Source organism: Oenanthe melanoleuca, chromosome 9 (genome assembly GCF_029582105.1).
Source record: "Oenanthe melanoleuca isolate GR-GAL-2019-014 chromosome 9, OMel1.0, whole genome shotgun sequence".
In the NCBI taxonomy this organism is placed as follows: Eukaryota; Metazoa; Chordata; class Aves; order Passeriformes; family Muscicapidae; genus Oenanthe; species Oenanthe melanoleuca.
Window position 1 is genome coordinate 11,954,857 of NC_079343.1, and position 20,830 is coordinate 11,975,686.

Genomic DNA, 20,830 nt, shown 5'->3' on the forward strand with positions numbered 1-20,830 from the left:
GAGGCCTGCAGGGTCTGCCCAACGTTTCTGAGGGCCGCGTCCACAGAGTGTTCCAGAGAAGTGGCCCTCGAAGTCCTCCCTGTGCACAGCCAGCACCTCGCAGCTGGACCGGTGCTTAGTTGTTTGTGGAGCGAAAGAGGTTTCGAGGAGATGGCAGGTGACTTCCCCCCCAGAACCTCGTTTATTGCGCTCCCCCTCCCCATCGGGTGTCCCGGCTGTCTCCCCCGACGGCAGATCCCTGTCCTGTCCCAAGCCTTGGGAATCGCCACCCCGGCTCCCCAGCAGCCGGGGCGGGTGGCCGCCAGCTCTCCTCTCCCCGCCCTTCGGCAGCACGCTGTCATTCTTTCCCATCTCTGAAGTATGTGTTTTATTACGAATTATTTCTTTTGATGAACAAGATTCCCACCGCCCTGAGAGTCTAAGTGGAAAAAAGTTTCCTTGGCATTGCGAAACAGTTTCAATGATAATAGTTTAAGAAAAATAAAGAGTCAGCTACACACAACAAGAATATCTAGATATCGCCAGACGGGCTGAGCTTGCTTCCACCTTGGGCTGCAAGGTTTTCCACCCAAACTAGCCCTTCATCTCCTTCCCTCGTTTTTTTTTTTTTTTTTTTTTTTTTTTTTTTTTTTTTTGAATGGAGACAAGGAAGTAGAGGTCTCTTGTCCCACCATCTCACATCTCTAGGGAAAGTCCTCCCCATCCAGTCCTTACACGGTTGACGGTTGTTTCTGACCATCTTGGATAAAGACTGGCAATTGTTCAAAACTGGCAAAATGTCTCCTGTAGTTTGAGTGTTTGAGTTCAATATATGCCAGGCGACGGAAAGCCACTGGCAACATTTTAATTTTTTATCTTTTTTTTTTTTTTTTCTTTTTTCCTTTTTTTTTTTTTTTTTTTCTTACAACACTCGCGGGTTTGTAACTTACAACGAAAGGAGGAAAAAAGGGAGAGACGGCCGTAGGCTGGGCTGGGAGAAGCCCACCGATCCCTGAGTCATAAAAGCGTACAATGAAAGGGCTTTATTGTCTCTCGTTAAGCAGTTCATAAGTGACCCCGTTTATTTCTGAATAGCCATGTTTTGATGACTTATAGTATATGCAAAAACAAACTTTCCCGCGGTGTTTTTTTTTTTCTCCGTCATGCTTTTCTTTTCAAACAGCCAGATGATTTTAAAAAGAAAAACACCCAGAAATGATAAATCGTGTCGCATAGCTAATGGCTGGAGGGCGCGTTTACCAATTCATAATCATTTATTCTTGGTGATGTATGACCCTTACTCTTAAATCTCAAAAGCTTCTATTTGAAGGTGTAAATAGCTTTTTCCCCCCTTGCAGTAAACCTTACTGCATTAGCAGTGATTGATCTCCTGTACAATTCGTCCCAGAGTGCTATTTTAGAGGGGGAACACTGGCTTTTGGAGATTAACTGGGGAGTCTGTTACATATTAATGAACCTAGGAGATATACTAACGTTTTGGTAATTTAGTTATTTGTGTCTATAGCTTTCGCCGTTATTTTCTCTTAGACCCCCGCGGTTGTTATACATCGAATTAAAAAGTGGTCCTTCAGCATCATTTTTTCAGTGGCAACTAAATGCCATTTAATGTGAAAAACAAATGTTGACTTGTCTCTTGAAGGAAGTGTGTTTCTTGGCAAGACATCAAAGTGTTTTAAACTGTATTAGAAGGGTTTGTTAGTTTTCTTACCCGGAGCCTACGGTAATGTAAGGAAACAGCCTCTCGGTGGAAGCGCCCGTCGGAGGGGGGAGCGGGCGCTGCGCAGCGCTGCACATAGGTGCACGCTGGAGAGGCGGCTTTAGCTGCAGCAGGAATGCACAGGCACCTCTTCGCTGGGATTACAGCCTTGATTAACGTGCTAATGAATAGGGATGTTAAAGAGTCGTCCGGAAACCCGTCTGTGAGAAGGAGGAGTGAGAAACTCCTAGGTTGGGCTTAGCCTGCAGAGAGAGCAACTTCACTGAAATGCCATTAACCTACTGCTCCTTAGCAGACACTCGGGCAAAGCACCTCGGAGATGTCTGAGAAAGGGCTGAGGTGGAAGCAGGGGGTGGAATCCCTGCTGGGCTCTCGCCTCTGCCCCCGCAGCTGATGCGGGGCTGCGGGGCGGGCAGGGCAGCCTGGAGCCACCGGGCCGGGCATGGCGCACTCGGTGCCGGGCCAGCCTCTGCCCCACTCCTCGGAGCAAAAATAGTGTCGGGGAGGTGGCAGAGTGGAGGAGAAAGGAGCCCAGCGGTTTTTTTTCAGCGGTTCCGCTCCCTGTTAACATTGACATCTTTCTCGGATTTATAAATTAGAGTTCATTACCCTCGAAGGTCGTTAAACTGGACAGCTCAGCTAAGAATTAATGCGTGCAAACCCGCTCTCTACGGCTGGCTTCGCCCTGAGCTGTCTGGTGGGCTCAGGAAGTTGGAGGAGGCTTCAGTCACTCCAGTGGTCAAAGAGAGATACAGGTCCCTTCTGCCCTCCTCCTCTCCATTTATCGCCGGTAGAAGGTTGAAACGCAGCTGCCCACCAGCCTGGAGAGAGCAGCAAGCAGATCCCCAAGGCAAATGGACCTGCCCTTATTTTTGAAGGAAACAAACATGTTTCTCCCCCCGCGTCCTGTCCCAAAGTTAAACGTTTGTTTAGGACAAACTCGAGAAGCAACAGTCTTTGCGAGAACTTTGTTTTCTCCTTCTCCTTGTGAATAACAAAGTGGTCATAGGCTAGTCGGCCAGTTGGCGAGGAGAGAACTTTTGTTTTCTGGGGCGATTTATGTTCTTTATAAATATGTGGTTTGGAAAATAAAAAGAGACTTGAAAACGTTGTTACAATGAAAAAGGACAAATTAGAAGACATTTTCTGTGATCAAAGGAGGAAGAGAAAGCGAGTAGGGGTATTCAAAAAGCTTGACTTATTCACACAACTCCTTTGGAGCCCAGGGGCAACAAGCGTGTCTTACATTGAAAAGGCGGCTCTATTCAGAGTGCAGGTGCGAAGTGGTGTGGCACATTCTGCCACATTATGTAAAGGTTGTTGGAGATTAGTGTTCAGACTTAATAACTAAAGCGCTTGATTTACATTGGAAAAAAGCCCCCTCATCCGTGAAAGCAAAATAATTTAACGCGTGATCATTTCGAGTGCTGCTGATATCCTAATACTTGCATTGTTCTCGGCCAAGTACTAGAGGAGCGCGGATTGATGCTTTTGGGAACCTATCATTTACAGCCACTGAACTCTGCTCAGAACTGGAGGTCTGGAGGGGAGATAAAAGAGGGGCACAAGAGAAAAGTTTCGCATTAGGGAAAAAAAAAAAAAAAAAAGTAGGGGGGGAAGAGAGAACAATATAAACGTGACAGTTCTTCTCCTCCCCGCAGAGGACTCCATGCCTCCTGTCCAGTGCCAGGGCGAAGCGGCGTCCAGGTCTACGGAGACGAAAATTGGGTTCAGGTCCCAGATTCTTCTCTACTCCGCCTTTCCCCGTCGGAGCAGAATTACTTACCTTACTAATTATTCATATTTATGTAAATGTCATTAGTTAATGTAACTTTCTATAAAAAGATAATCAGGCGAGAACGGAGCATAGGTATTACCTTAAGTGCATTGGCTCTGGTTGTTTCATTCATATGTTAATACACGTGATGCAGTCGTGCCAGGCGTGGGGAGGGTCGAGAGGAGGGGAGAGGAGAAAGGCAAGGGAAAGAAATTAAATAATAATAACAAAGCCCCACAAAGGCTTTAAGTTTGCATCGCGGGACCGAGGAGCACGATGCCTTCTGATGCGCTGAACAAAGGGGGGACCGGTGCTGTCCCAGCCGCGGCAGCAACTTTGGGTGGCTTTTTTGTTTGTTTGTGTCCCTTCCTCTCCTGAAGGAGAATTTTATGCTTCAAACCGTTTCGATCGACCCAAATCCTCCTGCCCAGCCGAGTGCCTCGATTCCCGAACGACCCCGAATTTAAGTATCTTTGTACGGGATACGCACCAATTAAAATTGCAATACCTTTTTGCATCTCCCTCTTTAGTGTAAGCATTTTAGGGCCATTTCCATAAATTCTCTGAGAGAATAAAGGCTATAATGGGAACAAGGTGAGAAAGCTGTTAACCATTGTTTCAGCAAGAAAAGGTCGTAAGTCAGGCAATTGGTGTCTGACCTGTCAGGATAAGGTATAAAGGCTTTATTCATGCAGTCGCTCACGATTTTCTCAGCTCTCACAAAAGTGTTTTTATGATTCTGTTTTCTTACCTCGTTCCTTAATTAAAAAGCTGAATGATTAGAATAGCACCTGCATAATGTCTGAACGACGCCTGCATACTAATTCGCGAGTCTTTACATCTAGTAATTATAACATAAAATCAGAGATTGAATAAAACAGAAGGATTTTGCCCCTAAAGCCCTGCTAATCCTCTTTTAAAAGAGTCTGCTGAAATAATTCAGAACAGTTTCCGGAAGTTGGATTACCGACTCTTTTTTGACTATTTACAATGAAATGATATTTCACACTTAAAGGACTCTCTGTATTTCTACAACAGGTTTTTTAAGGTGGCCTGTTTTTCTAGACAATAACAATCCAGCGATTCCTTTCTTTTCCTTCCCGTTTTTTCCCTCTTCCTCCCAGCAAGATCTTCATCTTTATCAAGTGTATGCGAGGATTAATCTGTCCTCAGGTAGGGATAACAAAACCTCCCCCCTTGAAACCTCCCTTTGACTCCCCACTCCGGGACTCCCCGTGACGAGGAGGAGGGAGGGCTGCGGGCGGGCAGCCCAGTTGTGCCCAAGTTCAGACGCACCCTGTTTCCCGGCCGCTGGCGGGAGCAGGCACTGGAGCAGGGAGCTCACATTGCTGCACTGTTGCCCCCACCCAGGGCAGAGGATAATTTAAGCCAGCAGACTCTAGTCAGAAGTTGAAGACTAATTTTTTTGTGTGTCTTCCCGAAACAGTTGGGGGGATTATGGGAGAGTGGTGGTGGCAGCGCTTTTGTCTGATTTTCCGGGCGAGCTGTAGCAGGTATCCTCAGAGGCAGCAGCGAGGCAGGGGAGGCAAGGAGGGCAAGAGGGAGCTGCTGGCTGCCGGCAGCGCCGTCCCGGGGGTCCCTGCAGCCCCGCAGGACTCAGCCCGGTTCCCGCTGCCCGGGGCTCAGCCCGGCCCCCCGGAGCGGCTTCCCCAGTCCAGGCAACCCGCAATGACCCGGAGACAGGCTTTGCGGCAGTATAGAGCCGATCCTCTGGGTAACACTGACCGGGGGGAAAGAAAAAACTCTTTCAGATCTACCGATCTGTTAGAGAGTCCTATGTATATTAGGAAAAAGGTTTCCTTGTAGACCGGCGAGCTCCAGCCCGGCCATGAGGTCGGCTGCCTCATGACGAAGGAAACGAAATTGATGCACGGATTTTGAAGCGCGGGAGCTGCTGCCCGCATCCTCTGCAGCTCCGCGGGGTCTCGGCGCCTGATCCGAAGGAGCCACGGTGGTCCTGGCCTCGGAGCGGGGTGGATCCAAAGGGAGAAGTAGCTGAGAATAAAGTCAGACACACGGGAAGTTGCAGAGGTTTCTCGGAGATGTTGCCATCATTAAGAGCACCTTAGTCTGTTGTGCCATTTTTTCTTAACTGTTAAAGAGTTGATTTTGCAGTGACTTTTGTCCTTTCCCCTCCTTTTCCTGCCATAGTGTAATCCTGCAAAAAACTCTAAATCATCTATGAGAAAATGGAGTCAACGTGTCATTCAGCATTAAAAATCTAGGGGCTTTAACTAAAAGCTTTAATTGCTATCCTGGCCCCATTATAACCATGGGAACGACATACTCTGTTGGAAACTCAGAAATGTTGCATATCGCTTTAGCAGGCTCTGCCCTTGTTTGTTTACTGTAGCTTACTTTCATTTATATCCCAGGAATATTATTTCACTAGGTTACACACGAAAAGACAAAGGGTGTAAATAAACTAACATATGGCCCAGAGGTTTTAGAGGAGCTGGAGCCGCTTAGCAAGTCATGTGGGTGATACTGGGAATCCGTCTTCTGTCCTTCCCCCGCTCCCTCATAACCTCCTTCTCCCTGCGTATTCCTTCTACCTTGTCACGATAAGTCACGTTTGTGTCGCGACCGGCTTTGGAGCACCAGATGGTTTTTCCTTCCGACTGCAAAAATCTGGGCAGCGCAGGGGTGGGGAGGGATGGACGCAGGTCCGTGTGCCTGTGTCTCTACGTGCAGCTGGAGAGAACCCGTTGACATAACAAATGTGTGTGGGGATGTGCGTGCACACGCACACCAGCCCCGGACACGGTCGCTCCCGGGTGGGGGCCCGGCCCCGGGAAGCGGCTCCGGACCGAGCCGGGCCGTTCCGAGCTGCGCGGCCCCTTGGACCGGGCGGCTGGCCAGGCGCAGAGCAGGGTCGAGCAATCTGGCGCCCACAGAGACACTTGACAACTTGACAACCTTTTTTTTTGTTGTTGTTGTTGTTTTTATTTTCAGTTGTAATCAGTTTCAGAATTTCTCTCCCAAAAAGCCCAAGCGGAGTTGAGCCCCACTCTGTCCGGGAGGTGCAGATGGTTTAACCACGCTGCACCTCCTTCCCCTCCGCTTCTCCCGGTAAGGTGGCGGAAACGGGTCTCGGTTACTGATTCATATTTCTAATCTTCCTTTCCTGAGCATACAATGTGCTTTTGTTAAATGAATGGTCTTTAATTAATGCACTTGCACAATGCAGGGCCTTGCATGGGGATCGATGATAGGAAGCAACAGGGGATGGTTCCCTCCAAAATGGTTTGTCAGCATTGAGAAAGAAAAGGCAATGTCTATAAAAGGACCTCTAATAATGCCCACACGTCTCTCACCATGTTGTCTGAGGGGACATTCCTTCCCTTGTTGACAGTCAAGTGTAATAAGTACATGTCTTCGCTCAATCATTATAGACCATAGAATTGTATTCTTTAATTAGCATGTACTGTTAGCCCTCCTTTCCTTTATGGGCCAGTTTTTTGTCTTTTACAAACCAGCAAAAATGTTTTCCTTAATTCCTTTTTCTTGAATTCTATTATTTCTTAAATTATTTTCTTTTTGCTCTCTCTCCCTTCATGTAGTCAAATGTATTCTCTATTGACAATATTCCTGGCAGCCAAAGCCAACTTTTTGTCATCTCTCTGTGTTAGGCAACTTCTTTCAAGTTTTCCTTTTCTAAAATGAATCAAGGCAGCGCATGCGCAAGGCGCCGCCGGGTCCGGGCCGAGGTGTGCCCGAGGCTGCTGCATCCCTCCGAACAGCAAAGCTGGAGTTTGTCATGGGAAGGTTCGGGAGCCGCGAAACCCTGGAGCCTGTTAACATCGATCAGGAGAATACGCAAGGCGAAGGAGGCTTACTTTCAGACTACATTAGCTGGCGAAAGAATTCCATCTCTTAAAAAAGAAATAAAAAGCCCTAAATCCTCCTAGGAGACTCTTATAAAAGGGTTTTATTTCGCTGCGACGGGGACCCGTTCTTGAGGAGTGTGGGGGGGAATTCTTCAGAAGAACGCTTGCATCCTGCGAAACAACAGCCCTTGGGGCGGAGGAGAGCAGCAGCCTCTCGGGGTGAGCCCACTGAAAACTCACTCCAAACCCCCGAGTGCTGGTGCCCAGCATTCCAGTGTTGGTGTCCCCAGAGCCGCACGGTGCCCGTGAGGAGCCAGGGTGCCACTGCGGAGGCAACCGGGACACGCACCCACCCCCCAGAGGGACAGAGCTCCACCTGGGCGACACCGGGCTCTGCTTCTGCACCCTGCACCTTGGTCGACGCCTAAAGTAAAATTGGGTTGAAGTCTGAGGTCTAAAAAATATTGTCTCAGAAATTAAGCCAGAGAAGGGGTTTGTTTTGTTTTGTTCTTTTAATGGAAATGCCAACCTAAAACGATTAACATTAAAAAAGGTTAAAGACCAACAAAAAAACCACTCATTAATACTTGATTGTACACCACATTAATAGTACACAGGTTTGGGCAATTTTTTTTCAACTAATATAAAAACCATCAGAAAAAGAAGGTTGATTACACAGTGTTTTAGGAATGGCTCGGTATCATCAGTACAAACACGTATTTTAAAAGTGCACATTTGTAAAAATAACAATAGAAATGAAATGTTTATAAATATTTATTGTAAAAAAAATTCCAAATATTAAAAATAAATAGTATGTTCAAGCACACAACAGAACATTCCTTCAAACACGTAATAAAGAATAATAAGGAATATAAGAAGTCTGGAAAGAGATACAGCATATCAACATTGTAAATGTTTCTCTGCAAGCTACATTTTTCAGAGGCTTCTTCTCTGTACAGTTCACAAAGAATGTGCTAGATTTTTCCATAAATATGACAAGACCAAAAAATAATAACAATAATCATAGTAATACCCACTCCACTCTAATTTGACTCTGTCTTTACTCAGAAAAGGTCCCATTAAATAAATGGTTTGGCTTAGAATGGCAGGATTGGGCTCAGATATTTCTTTAACAACTAAAACAGAAGTACACTGATGAGTTATGACTTCAAGGAATTCATGCTCCGAACAGGGCATTGCATGATATCCAATGAGAAACTACTAAATAAAACTTGATCAGGGAATCATCTCAGTACAACACTGTTATGTTTATAAAATGAAGACACAAAAGGGATGCAGTTCGACTATCCTTACACGCACAGACAATAAAACATGAGAGCATATGGAAGCCATCACTTTGAATGCGTTAACAACTTCGATACATTGCAGTATATACATGCTTGATAGGTATTCGGACTGTTAAATGATCAAAGAATTAACTCTATGTCTACGCTCTTGCTTTCACTCTACTGGAAAGAGAACATTTGTTGGTCACAAAGTGGTGTTAATGAAACCCAACGTTTCTGCCTTTGCCCAAGAATCGCATTCTGTGCGGAGTGTGTAGGAATAATTTATTAGACTGAAAAGTTTGGAGGATGAAATGCAAAAACAATGGACATAATTTCAACTTTCGAACTGTAAGGTCATACAGACATCTATGGACATCTGTACACAGTCAGAGTTTCACGCAGACACAGCCACATATATCCAGATGTATGTCTATACACAGGATTCGATAGTTTGGTATTTTCTGCACCCTCTGGGCCCCTAAAGTTATCTTTAAAAGTTTGGTTTTATCTCTTTAGAAACGGTTTAAAGCTAACGGGCAGGGTGAGTTTGACAGAGAGGAGAACAAATCGCTGACAAAGAACCTTTTACGTTTCATCAGCGTTGTTAGGACGACGAGCAGGAATTTCTCAGATAATAACTCCCACTTCAAAGATTTCTCAGCTCAATAGAAATTGGACCATCCTTTTTATTCAACCACAAGGGCTGGCACTAAAGACGACTCAACTGTTTGAATTTTTTTCCCCCGTGTTTATTTTTCCCCTATTCACTAGGGTACTTGGATAAAATAAACAACAAGACAATTACTGGAACATGGACTTCTAACTTTCCCGGGCCCATGGCCCAGCGCCCATGGCCCCGGCCATGCGGGTGTCAAGTTCCCCGCACCGCGGAGCCTCCGCTCGCTGCCGCGCAGCCACAGCGGGACCGGGGGAATGGGAAGGGGGTACGGCCATCTCACCCCGGACCTCACCCCGCTTTCCAGCTCCTGGGGGTTTCCATCGGGACACCTACTCCCTGAAACAGAGGCAGCCCAAGGAGGGGGATCTTCCAGTCCCCATCGTATCTCCTCCTCCCACGCTCGGTGGGGAGGAAAGGGAAGCAATTCTCAGGCTTCGTGGCCAGTTTTGCTGCTAGAAGCTGGTCAGAAGGGCTGGGGACAGCGGGCGGGAGCTCCCACCGAGCCTGGGGGGCTGGCAGTCCCTTACTTTGGGGAGAAGGAGACTGGGGCTACAGCGTCGGAACGGAGCCCGCCTCGGGGGGAGGGTGAAGCCCAGCAAAACCCAGCTCCGCCGAAGTGCATTAGGTGGAGGAAGTCTATCTCTAGCGGGGAGCAGATTGAGTGTATTAAGCTAGCATGAAACCAAAGGTCAGTGCAAATGTATCTTAATAGACTGTCTCAAATGGAGTGTGCCTCCTTTGAAGGCCGCTTGCTATTGCTCTCCTCATTACCATAGCGATCCTAACGTGGCATGCTGATGCACCATAAAACTCACACTTTCAACCCCAAAATCAGGCCCTTTGAACAACCCGAGCTTGATTAGACCTTTCTCCTTTTCTTTCCCCCCTTAAAAACCATTTCCTTGCCTTTAGAAACTCGCCCTCAAATCCCAAATGCATTCTCTGATCCTGGCAGAAAGCAGAAACAAAAGTGAGCTGAGGCGACGGTTCAAGCGGGCCTTTTCTTCCTGACAGTCTTATCCATTTTTATTATGGTCTGGAACAAGTGCCCTGTTCGCGTGGGTTTTGTTTACCGGAAATTAAATGAAAATGATTTAGTTCGCGTCAAACAAAAATATATACTTGTATACACAAGAAAAAGGGCCTGTTAGACGTAAATATTATGTCCTTAATGAAAAGACTGGACGGGCTCCAGACTTCGCCTTTCACTATTTAAGTATGACTTGCCTATTGCCATAGAAATCCTAACTTACCATGAAGATTCACCGTTGTGAAGAAATACTTCTTTGTGCGAGCTTGCTTTGATGTCTAAGGCATAAGACTCAGGCTTTCAGCTGCGTCTGTCTAGATTACCTTGAGAGCAACGGGGTAGACATCTGTAACAAGCAAATGAAAAATTAAAGGTGATTAGCCTGCACATCCAAATACTTCTGTAAATAGCGAAATAAAGAAATAAACAGATCTCAGGACATGATGGAAACATCCTTCCTATCCGCATCTGGCTTTTGCACTTCTTGATTTCCATGACACAAGTTTCGGGGGCTGGAGAGGGGCACAACTCTCCCCTGTTTAGGTTCGTCTTTCACACATTGCTCTCACCTAACTGATTCCCTAAGTGTATTCCCGTTAGCGACATGATGCTGTCACTATCCGTGGTGTTTAAATACAAAAGTTGAGTTTGGGCGGATAAAGGAAGGAACGCCGACTTGGTGCCTTGGGAGAAAAATACGGTGTATAGTAAGGAAAGCAGTGGGCATTGGGGTGTTTTAAGTCACTGGCCAGCTATTTATTTTCCTGTCGTTTTTATATTTCTCGGTATCAACATACACGTGCTTATGTGCGTGCGTGTGCAGTTGTACACATACAGTAACCCCAGTCACCTGGGTGTGGAGGTGATCTGTCAGACACGAGAGGATGCGCTTACAGCAGCCTTCTGTCTTCTCTCCCCAGGCCATAGAAACCCTTTCCAGCAGCCTATGCTATTTATTTGCCTATACTATCTGGTACTCTAAAACATCATTAGAGTAATTAAAACGGCACCATTCGGTAGTTTCAAGCTACCCCAGTGGAGAGGTTTGTTTATTTATTTTGGTGTTCGCTTATTTTTTTACTCCCCCTCCCTTCTTTCTTCTGAACCAGTGCAGTGAACCCTGTAGGTTTGAGACTCTGGGACAGGATGGAGATGCTAAAGCCGCGTTGTGGGAGCGGTTCATTTCTCCTCGGGGCTGTTGGCAGGGCAGAGCCGAGGAGCAGCGGCCCGGGTCCCGGCGCTGCCGGGGGCTGCCCGGCCCCCGCCCTGGCGGTGATGTCACAGGATGGTCTCCCCCAGCCCGTCAGAACCGCCCCCCCGGAGGCTTCAGCGCCCACGGTTCAACAGGAGCGCACTCTGGGTGGGGACGCGCATGTTTAGGTATTAGAAGTCATTACCAGTGTGAGCTAAAATGGACAGTCAATCATCGCACCCCCTGGGCCTTTCTTTATTAGCGACTACTGGGTGGGGGAGGAAATATATATATATGTATTCATATACAGAAAGGGGGAAAAGTAAGGAGATTCTTTACAGAAACGTCCATCGAACGGGTTAATTAATCAAAAAATTTAATGGATCAATTTTGTACAAATTGGTAACAAATAATAGTTTATATATATATATATATATTTCTTTAAAAAACCACACTCACAGAAAATCGTGGGCGAACAGAACAGTGCAGCACACAGTACTGTTGACAAGAGAAAATCTGTACAGAGAAAATCTGTATGAAACCACTGAAGGGAAGGGGAAAGGAAAACGGGAAGAGGAAGGGGAAGGGAAAAGAAGGAAAGGGGAAAGGACAGGGATAAGGAAAGGGAATGCAAATCAGTTGGCATGTAAACAGACGGGAGCAAGGCGGTCAGAGCGGGGTGTGTGGCGCGGCGGGAGGAGGCGGCAGCGCCCGGCCGAGGCGAGCGCTGCCCTCCGGTGTGCGCGGTGCCGGGGCCGCAGGCAGGGCCCACCCGTGCGCTCCGCAGCCTCTCGCCCTCGGCCGAGCGCCTCTCGCTGCCGCTCCCGCTCGGCCTCCCCGTGCCCGGCGCGGCGCTCCCCGTGCCGGCCGAGCCGGGCCGGGCCGGGCCGGGCCCGCCGCCCCCGGAGCTCGCTAGCAGCGGGGCCGGGGCTCGGCGGGGAGGCGCGGCGGCGGGGAGGCGCCGGGGGGGCCGCGGGGCCCCGAGCCCTGACACACGTACCATTCGCTCAGGTTGGCGGCGGGCTGCGCGGGCGCGGAGGGCTCAGCGTGGGAGCAGGAGGCGGGGGGCTCCCGGCCGGAGTCCGAGGAGGGGGACACCAAGGAGGGCGTGGAGGACTCGTAGCCGGAGCTGGGAGGAGGGGATTTGCAGTGCACTTTCATGTGTTTTCTCAGGGAGCTGGGGTGGGTGTAGGACTTGTCGCAGCCTCTCACTTTGCAGTTGTAGGGCTTGTCGCTGGTGTGGACATGCGAGTGCTTCTTCCTGTCGCTGCTGTTGGCGAAGCGCCTGTCACAGCCCTCGAATTCACATTTGAACGGCTTCTCCCCTGCAGGAGGCAATGGGCGAGCACAGCCATTAGCGGCGGCGGCGGGACCGGGAGCAGCGCATCCCTCACCCCCGCAGCCCACAGCCTCCCCGGACCCCTCTCTCCGGCCCTGCCACGGCTCCTCTCCCCGCGGAATCTCCTCTCACTAGCTCTGCCCTCCCGCGCCGGCCCCGCCGAGCATTCCCGGGAGCCGCCACTCCGTGGCTCAGCACCCGGAGCGCCCTGCCCGGCCAGCTTCTCCTTCTCTTTCCCCCTGGCCTGTCTGTGTGCCATCGTAAGGGGTTGTGCAAAAGACAAAGCTCCGAAACAAGGAAAACTTAGAGGAGAACTGCTCGTTCCGAGCAAACTTTTGCTGTCCACTCAGACTCGGAAGTCCTGCAGAAAGAGCGGTCAGTGATTTATCCCTTCGAAGGTTTTTATGTTAAATACATTTGTCACAGTCCCCCAGGCACGTGGAAATATTTTTCATAACCTGGCTATCATATTTCATCCACTTAATACTTGCACTGATTACAATGCCATGGAAGATCCACACCCCCTTCCTCTCCCCGCTCCCCAGCTTGCTAATACCGTGCCCTAAAGTACGAAATATTTCAAAAAGAAATATCGATTGTGGGGGAAAAACGATTAAGATTCTGCAGAAGGATGACTAGGCCAGAGCACGGCACTGTCGCGAGTGTACGATTCCCTTTTCGTTGCAACCTACACAGTCACTGAAGGAATTGCATTCGGGATTAAATTGTCTGATCATATAATAAGTGATGTAATGAAAAATATAAATACAATCGTGTATCTGGAGTCGTGTGAAAGTTTAACCTCGAACCGTGTGGACCTGGCATGGTAGACGATATTTAGAGACGAGGTTTTCAAGGAAACACGCCACAGCCAGATGCAGGATGAAATGCTGGCGACATTATTGTCGCTGACAATAGCAAACTGCAAAACCCGACTTGCCAAGGGGTACCCAGGTTCTGTACCAGCCGGCTATGAAAATATCCTCCTCATCCGTCAAAAGTCAAAAAATAGCAGGGCAGAGATGACTCCACAAAAATACACGGCCTAATCTTAACGTGAAGTGCAAACAAAGCATGTTCACCATCATGGCGTATGTAGCCGAAAGGACTTCCAATATTTGGTTTTGTGTGTTTGTTTTGGTTCGGTTTTTTTAATTTCTTGGGTTATGCGTTTGTGGTTATAGTTTTTTTCACCTCTCAATTCGTCATGTTTAAATTTAGGAGAGACCCAGCCTACATGGGGCTCGGCTGCGAGCAGAGGCAAATAAAGGAAGGCATTCCAAATATTTCACATGAATGCACTTTATGCAAGGTGGGTGGGAAAGGCTCATGGCTCCGCGTTTAAAGTATGCCCTTTCCTCACTGTAATAGTCAATGAGGAGCACTGATACCCTGCACTACTAACATTTGCACAGAGGATGGGTAAATACCTGGCCTTGGAGGGAAGGGAGGGAAGAGGTTAAAAATAAGGTCTCTCACAAAACGATGCGGATTCTGTAACCAAATACTGTCGACATACAGCGGTGCATATGTATAGACACACGCTCGCCTATAATCTAATTAGAGCTTCACGTAAGGAAATAATTTGACCTTCAGCATCTAAGTTGAGACAACAAATCAAGGATATTAGTGTAGTACAAGCAGCAGTAAGTTAGGAGACCCCAGGGAAAGCCATCCTCGTAAGCACTCCGCTTGTGCAAAGTGAGCTCCATTCAGGTAAAAGCGGGCTGCGCCGCACTGCGCTTTGCCGACTTGAAAAATGTTCAACTTCGCTTAACCCCCTGGAAGAGCCACTGAAAGGTCCGTCCGTGCAGCCTGGTTTCAAGTGGGAAGAGGGCAGCATTTTCTCAGCTGCCCGAGTTGCATTCCCTGAACGCCTCAGTAAAGAGGAGCCATCCGAGCCGTTTGCAAGTATTCCTTTGGCGAGAGCAGGTTTCCTCCCGCGGAAATCCCTGCCCGGCAGGGAGAGGACACCGCACAGGTCCCGGCTGCCGCAGCCCGGGCACGGAGCCGCGGCCACGCACAAAGTTCCGCGGCCGACGAGCCTCAACCGCCATTTTACCCGCACACTTGTAGCTGGGCAAAAGTGTTCAGTGAAATTCAGCCTGGAATTTGTGGCATAATCCCCCGTCTCCGGGAGTGGATTAAGGTATTTACCAACTTCTCCGGGTGAGTGGTGGTGGGGGGCAGCCGGGGCTGGCGGCTCCCGGGCTGCGGGCGAGGCGCGGGGCGGCGGGGCCGCAGGGAGGGAGCGGGGCTCCGTCCCACGCCTCGCACTATTGTTCCTGGCCCTCAGGGAAGGCGCTGAAGTGATCCCAGCCCGTCCTGCTCGTCCCGTTGCCGCCGCCTTAACGGCCTTATCCTCCAACCTGGAAAACTCGAACATCGCCAGATATCCCTCTGCCTGCTCCCCAGCCTCGGAGAAATCAGAAGTCATTAATATTTAAGGAGGCAATAATTTTCCTGTTGAATCTAGAACTGTCTTCATGAATAATTCGTAGTGAGTTCTATTAGGGTTTCAGAAACATTGCGTTTTTGACAACTTCTGGGTGTTTAATAGAAACGGTGGAACCATAAAGGCCCTGCAGGAGTTTGCACAATACAGCAATTAATCACCGAGAAAGTTAAAGCCAAAAGTACAGACGCGCCGAATGGTGTTTAATAAACGCAAATCTTCGCTCTCGGGTTTGCCCTGAACCTGCATCTCCGATGTAGGTCAGTTTTCCCAAGAATTTAACCATTTTCTGCTTCAGAGACTTCAAACAGTGGGGCCGTTAAAGAGCAGTAAAAGTTTGTTTACTTAAGAAAAACACTGTCATTAAGAGATGAGCTCTCCCGGTTAATGGCTGTACCTGTGCTGATCCAACAAGGAACTGGCTGGGATACAAGTTACGTGACCCGGGGATACCCCTTTTTCGAGGAAAAAGGGGGCCAAGAAGGCAGCCGAGGAACACAACTATGCTGTCCTCCACCTCCTCCCCCCACCCCCCCCGCCCTGCACACAGACTTACTCCTCATAGAGCGATGGAAAAATAATGAGGTGACGAGTGACGGTCGCTGTAAAATCTCAGTGCTATGTTTAGACGATAGCGACACGAAATTAGTGTATGTTCTGCATATTATATCACGTCGAGCTCTATCATAAAAAATGCAACTCCTGGAAGGTCAAGCCCTGCACCAAGCATGGGGGAAGGGGAGTTTTATGAACTGGAAGGCGAAAAAAATCGTTTGGCTGTAAGCAGATCTTACAATAGGATTATGTAGTTTCCCTCGCAGTGCATAAGGCTGTACAGAAGGGGGTGGGAGGTGGAAAACCCTACACTGGAACAGATTAAATTTTCCAAAAAGGGCTTATTTCTTATCTTCTTCTTTAGAAATGGAAAAAAAAAAAAAAAAAAAAAAAAGACAAGCCAATGCTATAGACTACAAACACCGGCTGCTAAACTAATTAATACAACTTCACAAGCTGCTCCTGGAAGTGTGAAAACTTTCTACGTGCAATTCCATTAATTATAAATGCTTTCCTGGCCGGAAGAGTTCAAGCGTAGTTTTGCAAGATCGTCCATCGTGTTACTTTATTTTCTGTTAACTAGAACTAACAGATGTTTCTGACACATGTCCCAATTTCGCTTAACAGATCTGCAAATAACATTTCAGAATGTACAGGCCGAAACAATACAAGGGTTTCTTTTCTTTCTTTTCTTTTTCTTCTCCCCCCCCCCCCATGAGAATCAGAAATTGCAGCTCCCCATATTTGCGAATGCAGAAAGTCGTTGGAAGGCAATGCTCATTAAAAATGTCAGTGTTATTCAGATCAAACATTTGAAACTCCCTCTGCCCAAAACAGAACTGTTGAACGAAAAGGTCGCAGCTGTGTTATTCTCACAATGTTCGAGCAGCAGCATCTCAGAGACATCAGTCAAAACTGACTAGACAAGTTGTAACTTCCATTGTTCACTTTTAATTTGTGAGCTTGCACAATGATTTCGGTTTTTCCCCCCGACTACTTTAAATGGAAAAAAAAAAATCTTCGCCAGTGTGAATTAGCAGAAATAGTAGCTATATCAGTCGATATTTACACATATTTACTCATATAAACATTACAGCAGCCTCTCCACACAACAAGAAAAAAAATGTGGACGAGAATTCTGAGAATTCTGAGATTTGCTCTTGCTTTCCCCCGCTTTCCCCTTCCCCCCCCTTTCCTCCCCCTTCTCCAAACGGTAAAGAAGCAAACAAATCTGAGAATTTATTTTCCAGAAGTACTTGGCGTGCATTCAATAACAACTCAAAGGACATATGAAAAAAAAAAAAAAAAAAAAAAAAAGAAAAGAAAAACAGTATGCTGAATAACATAGAGAAAGAGAGTAAAGAGAGCTTTACATACTGACCTGTATGAGTTCTTTTGTGTATTTTGAGATTCTCTGATCTGGCAAACACTTTGCCACAGCCTGGGAAAGGGCAGGGGAAAGGTTTTTCACCTGTGTGGACTCTGATGTGATTTACAAGTTTATATTTGGCCTTGAAAGGTTTCCCTTCTCTCGGACACTCTTCCCAGAAACATATGTGATTGGACTGCTCGGGTCCTCCAACGTGCTCCACCGTGACATGAGTCACCAGCTCGTGCATCGTGCTGAAAGTTTTCGAGCATAATTTTTTGGGAGTCTGGTCCAACTCAATCCACTTACAGATGAGCTCCTGTTTGATGGGCTGCCTCATGTAACGAAAGAAGGCACCCGGGCCGTGGTGTGGAGCCAGGTTCACGTTCAGATTCATACCACCGTAGTTATGAAGCGAAGAAGCGGCAAAATGATCTGTCCTGGAGGCTGGTACTTGAGTGAAATGTTCAGACCTGGCGTACATTTCTCCAGGTAACCCCAGTCTGAGCTGTCCGTTTAGATGGCCACCTGGAGCTGCATGGGGAGGCTGCTCATGGAGTCCAGTGAACAGAGAGGGATTCCCAGCTTCTGAGTGGTGGTGGTGGTGACCATGGTGTCCGGGGTAGCTACCTGTTGTTGAGACAAACAGTCCGTGGTGAGAACTTGCAGCGGGGTGCTGCTCGGTCAGCCCTGGCATGAGTGGGGCCGGCAGGTCTCTGCGTATGAAGAAGTCCCTACCTGCTGCCAGAGCCTGGGCTGGGTGAGAGACGGGGTAAGGGGCTGCTGGTGACTGCGCCGGGCCAAACGCTGCCGTTTGACTACAGACCACCTCGGCTTGGCCTGCCATATGATGATGATGATGATGATGATGATGATGGTGGTGGTGGTGGTGGAGCTGGTGGTGGGGATGAGGGGCAGGGCTGATCTTAAGGGCCGCGGGGTGATGCTGAGGAGGAGGATGAGGAGGAGGATGGTGGCGGTGCCCCATGTGTTCTGGCCGGAGCTGCTGCGGCCCGAGGCGGGACTCGGCGGAGTGTTCCCCCGGCTGCGTGGGCGCCGTGGTGTGGGGGTGCCCGGCGACGCCCGGGAAGCCTGTCATGCTCTGAGGGGGGCGGTGGTGGTGGCGAGGAGCCCCCGCCAAGTCTACTAATCTGAGCGCCGTGTTCCGCCTGGAGAGAGCAGCAGGGTCCATCACCGGGATCCCCAGAGCATCCACGCTCATTAGCTTCTAACGCTAAAAAGTCACCTGACAGCGGGAGGAGAGATACACAGGCCAGCGGAGGGGGGGGAGGGGAAGCGGGGGAAACAACTTTCTTTTTTTTTTTTTCTTTTTCTTTTTTTTTTTTTTCCCCCTCCTTTCTCCCAAAATAAAAGTTTCCCGGTCCCGCTGCCCTGGCGGCGGGACGCGCTGGCGGCTGTGGCAGCGGGAGGGCTCGGCGGCCGGCGGGAGGCTTTGGCGGCGGCCGGGGAGGTGCCGTCCTGCGCGGGGCCGGGCGGCCCTGAGGCGCGGCGGGACCGGACGGAGCGGACCGGACGGAGCGGACCGGACGGACCGGACGGGCCGCGCTCCGGCCGCGCCGCTGCCCCGCCGGCCGCGCGCCCGCCGCGCCCGCCCATTGGCTGCCGCCGCGGTGACGTCACCGTGACAGGTCCCGCCGCCGCCCGAAAGGGAGATCGCCGGTGGGCGGGGGGCGCGCGCGGGGACGGGCCGCGCATGCGCCGCCGCGCCAGCCCTTCCCCCTCGGCCCGGCCCGGGGTCTCGGCCCGGCCCGGGGGCTCCGCCCGGGGCCGGCACTGCCGCGCTTCCGCCTGCCCCGAGCAAAAAATGCCTCGGCGGGACTCGAGGGCATCGCCCCGGCCTCCGCCTCGCCCCCGTCCGTGCCCGCTGCGCTGCCCGACACACGGGGCAGCCGCGGGTTCGCCCCCGGGGCAGCACTGGCAGCGCCGCCGGTCCCGCCGCCCGGCCAGAGCAGCGGCAGTCGGAGCGGCCCGGGGCCGGTCCTGCCGGCGGGTCCTCGCACTTGTTGCCAGCGCGGGGAGCGGTCCTTGCCCGGCAGGGGCTGCGGCCGGAGCCGCTCGCTGGCCAGGCGTGCTCGGCCCCGGCTCGGGCTATGGCCCCGCTGCCTGAGCCCGGACAAAGGGTCCCCGAGAGACTCCCCATCCCCTTCCCCCTCCTCTGACAAGTTTTAGCAGTTATCTGATTACTGGCCGCCGGAGCAGCGCGAGAAATCGTGATGTTCAGGCTGAATCTGAATGTTTAACCCAGAAGAGGGAGTCTCTCCCTTTCCCTCTCTCACTTTCACTCACACCCGGTAGTTCCATGTAAAATCCCCTTCCTTGGCTTGAAGGAAAAGCATTGCCAAACCTTCATAACGAACTCGGTTCTGATGATTCTTGCCTGAAGAAAATGACATGGTCTGCAGGGTTTGCGTGCTAGTGGTGGAAGTGTAAGTTTGGGTTTCAGTTGGACACACTGAGGCCTTATAGGTTTAGAAAAGCTTAGGGCTTCAGCACAGGAGGAAGTATCTGCTTAAGTTTTTAAGAAGGGGATTGTGAACTTAAAAAAAGTAAATGAAACATGAGAAAAGATTCTTCTGCTCCAAGAGAGAAAAACAAATCTTCAAATATCTGCCCATTGCATTACCACAGTACTTGGATCCTGACACAAAACGGCTCCACCAATAACCTCACAGTCTTATGAAATACAGATGATTAATTCTCTGCCCATCCTGTCAAACTCTCATCATTTTAACACATTGACTTGCTGTTAATTTGCCAGTGAATTCTTTACCAGATGCATGTCAGGTAAAGCTCCCAGCATAGAATTTTGCATTTCCTTAAGAATTTAACTGCTGGCGATCAGTAGGCTTTATGTGAAGTAGTAAAACAAGAAACTATTTGGCAATGTCAACCCAGCTACTTTCATAACACAACCTACAAGCCAATGATTGGAAATCATAAGATTAAAGTTTAGGACATTCATAACCACATAGGAGACATCTTTGTCACAGCTTCACATATTCTGGGTTGGCTGCAATTGCATATTTTGTCTCTGCTTACATTTACCATACTTGCGCTGTAAAACTAGGCTGATATTCAGGTAACTAGCTGTAGATACATCCTTGCACGCATCTTTCTGAGTGGAGATGATGAAAAGTGACAAATGATGCAATTAGCTCCCCAACCTTACATAACATGTTTACGCAGGCATTTTAAACCGCACACCATCCTCACAATATCTCAACTTTCAAGTCTACTTGCTCTACGAAATGGATTTGACAGTCCTATTCATGACCATCTCAATAGGACTGCACAGAAGAGACAAACGTTAGGAAGTATGAATCTGTTACTTACAAATGTACTGAGACTGTGAATTCCAAATAAAGCTGCTTTCCTCAAACCTCCTTAAAACACTGCATCTCTACATACTTGTTATCCATCAATGCTGACACTTCTCAGTCAAGGGAGAAAACATGTGGAAGAGTTTCCCAATTAAAAAAGATGTCATAACACTTTTGCCCTAAGTTAATTTCAAATGTTGTGATGATTTCTTGCCAGACACTTATGGCCCTCAGCC

General features: G+C 49.1%; 1 protein-coding gene across 1 annotated transcript; it reads right to left on the minus strand.

Moving 5' to 3' along the window:
- Positions 1–12,447: 12,447 nt before the first annotated feature.
- Positions 12,448–18,475, minus strand: ZIC4 (Zic family member 4). Its single transcript, XM_056498849.1, has 2 exons — positions 17,266–18,475; positions 12,448–12,860 (listed from the first exon to the last, which is right to left on the minus strand). The coding sequence occupies exons 1-2, from the start codon at positions 18,473–18,475 to the stop codon at positions 12,448–12,450; spliced, it is 1,623 nt and encodes a 540-aa protein (XP_056354824.1).
- Positions 18,476–20,830: the final 2,355 nt, after the last annotated feature.